Below are 7726 nucleotides of genomic sequence, written 5' to 3' on the forward strand. Positions count from 1 at the left end.
GTTTTTGTTTTTCTCTACATTGCTTTAGAGAAAGATTTACTACTTTTAATCGTACTAGCGATAAACTTTGAAGGAAAAAAAACAATCAAAGGAAGTTACATTGTACCCTGGCATTGTCTTTTTTTTTTTTTTTTTTTTCCTTCTCAGACCTCTCAGGGATGAAGGCTCTTTATGAATAGCTAAAACCATCCATTTTAGTGTACAGTCTTCTAATACCAATTATTTGGTTCTTTATCTTGTAATATAAATACATATATTTAAGAAGCATATGGAAGAATTATTTTTTCTTAACTGATTAAAAGTACATGACAAGAACCTCAGTAGAATTTCAACACAGAGATATATCACAAATAACTGGAGAATTTTTAATTTTTAATTTCATATAATTTCAGGCAGACATTCTGCTTTATAGACTTTGACTTCACATTCCTGTCTTCAAAGTAGTGAAAATTCAGCCACAGCTGTTTTTTCATGCCATTTTTATTATGATATCTGGAGAAAAAAATATAACAATAGATTACTTTGTACACAAGCAGGTGTCCAATACTTATTAATAACCAGTCTGCAGGGGAGAGAGCACTTGATGCCCAGGTCACTCTAGTTTCAGCCCATCAAAACTTAGGAAACAAATCCAGAGGCCACTAAAAAAAAAAAAAGGGAAAATTTGGCACATCCCTCATTCCTTCTAGGGCATGCTGAGGACATGTTCTCTTTGGAGAAGCAAGGAGATCTGCTCAACAACATTCTGGTTGAAAGCCCAGCAAAAATTGCTGTCAGTGGCCATCACAGGGCCTTTAACCCCAGCTTTGTAACCTGGAGCACTTGATCCAGTTGTTCTTTTCATCCCTGCCCTCAGCCACCACCCAGGAAGAAGCCTCTCATATTCTCTTGCCCACCCTTCCTTTGCATTTTCCTACCCTTTATTTCAGTTGAACCCAGGTTCCGTCCCGAAGACAGGACTGCTTCTGGTGCCTTTGCCCCCACATCTTGTGCCAAGAGATACAGAGTGGAACCAGCTTTACCTAGTTAACATTGCCACTTTCATACTATGATATACCTCATCTCTGGCCAAATCAGCCTATATCAATGGCTCTGAAATTCTGTTGCATCTAAAACTACCTGGGATTTTAAAATCCTGATATCTAGGCCATCTTCCATACCAATTAGATCAGGAACCCAAATACCAGACAACCAGGAAGGTATGATGTGCAGCTAAGTTGAGAACCAGACACCTGTATCTTTGCTATTCAAAGTGGGGTCCATGGACCAGTTACGTCAGCATCACCTAAAAGGTTGTGAGAAATGTAGAATCAGCAGTCCCATTCTAAATGTACTGAATCAAAGTCTCCATTTGAATGAGATCCTCAAGCAATTCACAAGTACATTGAAGTTTGGGAAGTGCTGGCTACACTATACTACTCTTTACTACTCCCTGTTTACTGACCTCAGACACTGCTCACTCATTGAAGACTTCGGAAATGGTTCACAGTCATCCTCTCCACATGAACTTCTGAGTAACTTCCCAAGTGGGTAATCAGCCCACCCAACTATCTTGTCTCACCTACCCTTCAACTTCTCAGTCTTCAAATATACATCCAAGGCCATGACCTATATTTTCCCTTGCCATCACCTACAGTGCATCATTTCAGACACTTCACAATACTACAGACCCCAGTCATCTCTAACTACTATTCTTTCTTATTACCCTGCACCACTACCTATGTTAGTCACTAAGTCTTGTCAATTATACCAATAAAAAATTTCTAGTTTAGACTGGTTCTCCTAAATCCTACAGAAATCCTAAATCAGATGCCTGAGGTGATGACCTGGGAATCTGCATTATTTATAAGTTCCTCTGGTGGTCTGAGCACCACATTTTGAGATGCACTAGCTCAGATACTTATTTTTTCAACTTTGCTCACTGGAACTTTTGCAAAACTCCCACTTGGCCTTTTTGTTTTTAGGGTTATTTCTTCTCAAATCACCCCTATACTTCCTGTGAGAATGAGCAAATAAAAAGTAAATTTAGGCCAGGTGTGGTGGCTCATGCTTGGAATCCCAGCACTCTGGGAGGCCAAGGTGAGCAGATTGCTTGAGCCCAGGAGTACGAGATCAGCCTGGGCATCGTGGTGAAACCTGGTCTCTACAAAATACATAAAAATTAGGAAGGCATGGTAGCAACTGCCTATAGTCCCAGCTACTTGGCAGAATCACTGGAGCCTGGAGGGTCGAGGCTGCAGTGAGCTGCGATCACACCACTGCACTCCAGCATGGGTGAGAGAGCAAGACTCTGTCTCAAACAAACAAACAAACAAAAACACATATATGCCTCCATTGGGCTTGTTTTACATATCTGACTTCCTCTATGAGACTATAAACTTTATAAAGACAACTATGTCTTTATATCAGTATCACCAGCAACTATTTCTAGCATATGGCATCCAGACTCAACAAATGTTTGCGAATGAGTGAACAAAACAACTGGAGAACTTCATCTTTTCATTCTATAACCATATGACGCTAAAACAAGAGACTTAAAAGGCCTCCAGGATGTCGAACTAGTTTGATTTCTTTATCCCCAAGGCACTGGCTGGCATACTTCATCTCTGTATTTTCACTAGAACAATGGTTCTGTGTCAAAGACTATACACACTTACCTGACATGTTCTTTACATGAGGTGGCATAACCAAATTTGCCAACAATGACACTAGCCAGTCAGCATATTTTAGGCTTTCTGCAATTTGATAAAAACCAAAGAACAGGCTAGGTACAGTGGCTCATGCCTGTAATCCCAGCACTTTGGGAGGCCGAGGCAGGTAGATCATGAGGTCAGGAGATCAAGACATTCCTGGCCAACACGGTGAAACCCTGTCTCTACTACAAATACAAAAATTAGCTGGACATGATGGTACGTGCCTGTAATCCCAGCTACTCGGGAGGCTGAGGCAGGAGAATCGCTTGAACCAGGGAGTTGGAGGTTGCAGTGAGATGCCACTGCACTCCAGCCTGGCAACAGAACGAGACTCCGTCTCAAAAAACAAACAAAAAACAAAAACAAACAAACAAAAAAAATACAACCAAAGAACAGTTTTCAAAAGGGAGATGAAGAAGGCTAAACTTGAGAAATTAACCTAACCTATAGAAACAAATAATTATTGCATAATGAGTGACTATTATATGTCACACTCTTTGCAAAGATTATCTTAGTCCTCACAACAATTCTTTGAGGTAAGAACTACTATTTTACCAAGATAGGAGGTAACAATTCTTTGAGGTAATAACTACTATTTTACCAAGATAGGAGGCTAAAATTCAGAAAGTTTGAGGAATTTGCTTATGTAATAGTTAGAATTTGAACTTAGGGATGTCCTATTCTTAAGTGATTTCTACTACCATCTTTCAGATACTCGAATTAATATGTTTCCACTTCATTTGTCATATATCTGTGTGAATCTTCTGCCTGCTATTATTATCTAGAAAATCAAACTTCTCACTAAAGATAACATATGCATCCAGTTAAAGGCTGTGATTCTACAGTACTAGCCTGAGAGATGAATTCATAACACATAATTTATCGTCTCTTCTGGAGCTCAAAATAAAATAAAAATTATTTAAAATTTACTATAAGGATAGCTACAGGTTTTGTCTGATTAACCAAAAGGTATTATTAGACTTCTCTAACACCTCAAAGTTAAAAGTGTCCTCTCAGGTTCCTACAGTGTCTTGTTCTATTTCTGATTCTACAAGTAATAAGCTCTATGAACTTGGGCAAGTCACTTAACCTGGCCACGTCATTTTTGTTATATGTAAAATGAGTAAAATAAACTAATGAAATGGTTCTCAAATGTTTGTGCTTACTGGAATCACTTTCAAAACACAGGTTCCTGTGCCATCTCTAGAGACTGTAGTTTACCAGGTCTATAGTTATTCTGGTGGAGGTGGTCAGAAGGACCACGCTTTGAGAAACCTTAGACTAGATGTTTTCTACAGCCTCCTTTATCTGGCTGTCACTATTCCAATGACTTACCCACACCACCTCCTCTATCACATCTCTTTGGTTCACTTTCAACATTGTTTTTTCTTTAATCAGCATAGTGCCAGTTATTAATGAACAAAAAGTATACTGATCACAGTCCTAGACTGAAATTCAAAGTGAATTTCACCCTGTAGTCCTGATTAGATTACTGCCAAAATAGCTAAAACTTTAAATGCCAGGACTAAAAATAGGCTGCTGCATGTTTAAAATAACATGATCACTAGTTAGCTTGGCGCTTTGCTATTTTTACTAAAGGAAAGAGACAAGTGGCCAGAGGTTGAAAGGGAAACAGGAGGCAGCTGTTATGATGAGAGCCTAGAAAGAGGCCAGGAGATGGCACCATTAGTTCATTACTTCAACATTAATGGGGAGGGGAAGTAAGGGCAGTTATCTCTGTAAATTAAACTGAAAAACTTCAGTCTGAACACTCAAAAGAACCCCCCAGACACACTTTAATTCTGATTTGTTGCATACTTAAGTCCAGAATTTTGACAATATCTAATGTCAGAAACTAATATGACAAGCCAAAAAGATCAAATTAAAAGTGTTTTTAGTGTTATTTGTAAACTTTTTTTTTTCTTTTTTTTATTTTTGAGACAGAGTCTCACTCTGTTGCCCAGGCTGGTATGCAGTGGTGCGATCTCAGCTCACTGCAACCTCTGCCTCCCAGCACCTGCCACTACGCCCAGCTAATTTTTGTATTTTTAGTACAGACAGGGTTTCACCATGTTGGCTAGGCTGTTCTCGAACTCCTGACCTCAGGTGATCCACCCACCTCAGTCTCCCAATGTGCTGGGATTACAGGCACGAGCCACCACGCCTGGCCAACTTCTTTTTTTTGAGACAGAGTCTCACTCTGTTGCCCAGGCTAGAGTGCAGTGGTGCGATCTTGGCTCACTACAAGCTCTGCCTCCCAGGTTCATGCCATTCTCCTGCCTCAGCCTCCCGAGGCTGGGACTACAGGTGCCCACCACCACGTCTGGCTAATTTTTTGTAGTTTTAGTAGAGAGGGAGTTTCACCGTGTTAGCCAGGATGGTCTCGATCTCCTGACCTCCTCGTGATCCACCCACCTCGGCCTCCCAAAATGCTAGGATTATAGGCATGAGCCACCACGCCCAGCCCAGCCAACTTCTTCTTAAAGTATAACAAATACACAGAAATGTACACATATGTACAGCTTGATAGGTTTTCACAAACACAACATACCTGTATAAACAGCACTGAGATAATGAAACACAACATTACCGGCACCCTAGAATTCCCCCTTGTAATCTCTTCCAAGTAATGCCCCCACTCCAACAAGGGCATCCACTATCATGATTTCCATTATAATTTAGTTTTGCCAGGTTTTATACTGTATGTGAATAATATTAAATATACTCTACTGGGTCTGGCACCCTTTGTTAAATGCATCATTATGTGTGTAATTGTGTATATAACATGTAATATGTAACAGTTGCATTTTTTTTTAAACATAACTTTATATTGTTGATTTTCACTGCTATATAGCACTCTAATGAATGAATATACCATAGTTTATCCATTTTGCTTAATGGGCATTTGGATAGTATCCAGCTTGAGGCTATCGTGAACACTGATGCTATTAATATTCTAGTAAATATTTTTTGGTGACACATATATACATTACAGTTGGGTATATTCCTACAACTGAAATTGGTGGGTCTCCAAAGGCTTTCCACCTTTGTAATTTCCAGAGGTCAAGTAGTATAAGGGACATCCCTATTAAGGTGAAGAATGAGGTATTGCATCTGGCACCTCCTATAACCAAAAGGGAGACACAATGCCTAGTCAGCTTTTTTGGATTTTGGAGTTAACATATTTTCTCATTTAGGTGTGCCACTTCAGCCCACTCACTAAATGACCTAAAAAGCTGCTAGATTTGAAGGGAGGCCCAGAACAAAAGAATGATCGCAACAGGTCGAGGTTGCTGTGGAGCTGCTCTGACAATTGTGCCAAATGATCCAGCAGATCCAACGGTGCTTGAAGTGTTAGTGGCAGATAGAGACGCTGTTCGGAGCCTTTGGCAGGTCTCTGCAGGTGCATCACAGGGTGAACCTTTAGGATTTTGGAGTGAAGTCCTTCCATCCTCATTGGAAAACTACTCTTTTGAGAAACAGTTAAGCCAAACTTTAGTAGCAACTAAGCACTTAACCACAGGCCATCAAGTTACCATGTGACCCACGCTGCCCATCATGAACTATGTGCTATCTGACCTACCAAGTCATACAGTTGGTGTTAATGGCTGCACACCATTATCAAATGGAAGTGGTTTATGTAAGATTGAGCTTGAGCAAGCCCTGAAGTCATAAGTAAGTAACATGAGGAAGTGACCCAAATGTCCATGGCCCCTACCCTTGCTGCATTACCTTTTTTCTCACTGCCTGCTCTGAAGATGACATGAGGAGTTCTCTACAATCAATTGACTGAGGAAGAGAAAACTCATGTTTGATTTACAAATGGTTCTCTATGATATGCAGGCACTGCCTTAAAGTGGACAGTTAGAGCACCTACAACTTCTTTCTGGGACATTCCTAAAGGAAATTGGTGAAGATAAGTCTTCCCAGTGGCAGAATTAAGAGGAGTGCACCTGGTTGTGTGCTTTGTTGAAAGGAGAAATAACCAGATGTTTAACTATATTCTTTCTCTCTCTCTCTCTCTCTCTCTTTCTTTCTTTCTGATGGAGTCTTGCTCTGTCACCCAGGCTGGAGTGCAGTGGCCCGATCTCAGCTCACTGCAAGCTCCGTCTCCCAGGTTCACGCCATTCTCCCGCCTCAGCCTCCTGAGTAGCTAGGACTACAGGCACCCGCCACCATGCCTGGCTAATTTTTTTGTAGTTTTAGTAGAGACGGGGTTTCACCGTGTTAGCCAGGATGGTCCTGATCTCCTGACCTCGTGATCCGCCCATCTCAGTCTCCCAAAGTGCTGGGATTACAGGCTTGAGCCACCACACCTGGCTGATGTTTAACTATATTCTAGAGTGGTAGCCGATGATTTGGCTGTATGGTCAGGGACTTGGAAAGAACATTGTATTAGTCAGGGTTCTCTGAAGGACAGAATTAATAGGAGATATATATATATATGGGAGTTTATTAAGGAGTATTAACTCACATGATCACGGAGTCCCACAATAGGCCATCGGCAAGCTGAGGAGCAAGGAAGCCAGTCCAAGTCCCAAAGCTGAAGAACTTGGAGTTCGATGTTAGAGGGCAGGAAGCATCCAGCATGAGAGAAAGATGTAGGCTGGGAGGCTAAGCCAGTCTAATCTTTTCACATTCTTCTGCCTGCTTTTTATTCAGGCATGCTAGCAGCTGAGTAAATAGATGGTGCCCACCAAACTGAGGGTGAGTCTGCCTCTCCTAGTCCACTGACTCAAATGTTTTTTTTTTCTTTCTTTCTTTCTTTCTTTCTTTCTTTATTTATTTTTTATTTATTATTATTATACTTTAAGTTGTAGGGTACATGTGCATAACGTGCAGGTTTGTTACATATGTATACTTGTGCCATGTTGGTCTACTGCACCCATCAACTCGTCATTTACATCAGGTATAACTCCCAATGCAATCCCTCCCCCCTCCCCCCTCCCCATGATAGGCCCCGGTGTGTGATGTTCCCCTTCCTGAGTCCAAGTGATCTCATTGTTCAGTACCCACCTATGAGTGAGAACATG

At 41.0% G+C, this 7726-nt stretch overlaps 1 protein-coding gene across 2 annotated transcripts in view; it reads right to left on the reverse strand.

Moving 5' to 3' along the window:
- Positions 1-222: 222 nt before the first annotated feature.
- MEIKIN (meiotic kinetochore factor) overlaps positions 223-7726 on the reverse strand; it is a 142244-nt gene continuing 134740 nt past the window's right edge. The window contains exon 13 of one of the 2 annotated variants that reach the window (XM_025388686.1): positions 223-492. In XM_025388686.1, the coding sequence (XP_025244471.1) occupies positions 470-492 (23 nt within the window). In that variant the 3' untranslated portion in view covers positions 223-469. The remainder of the gene's footprint in view (positions 493-7726) is intronic. The other variant, XM_025388687.1, reaches the window with a different exon arrangement.

The sequence above is a fragment of the Theropithecus gelada genome, chromosome 6, assembly GCF_003255815.1.
Source record: "Theropithecus gelada isolate Dixy chromosome 6, Tgel_1.0, whole genome shotgun sequence".
Lineage (NCBI taxonomy): Eukaryota > Metazoa > Chordata > Mammalia > Primates > Cercopithecidae > Theropithecus > Theropithecus gelada.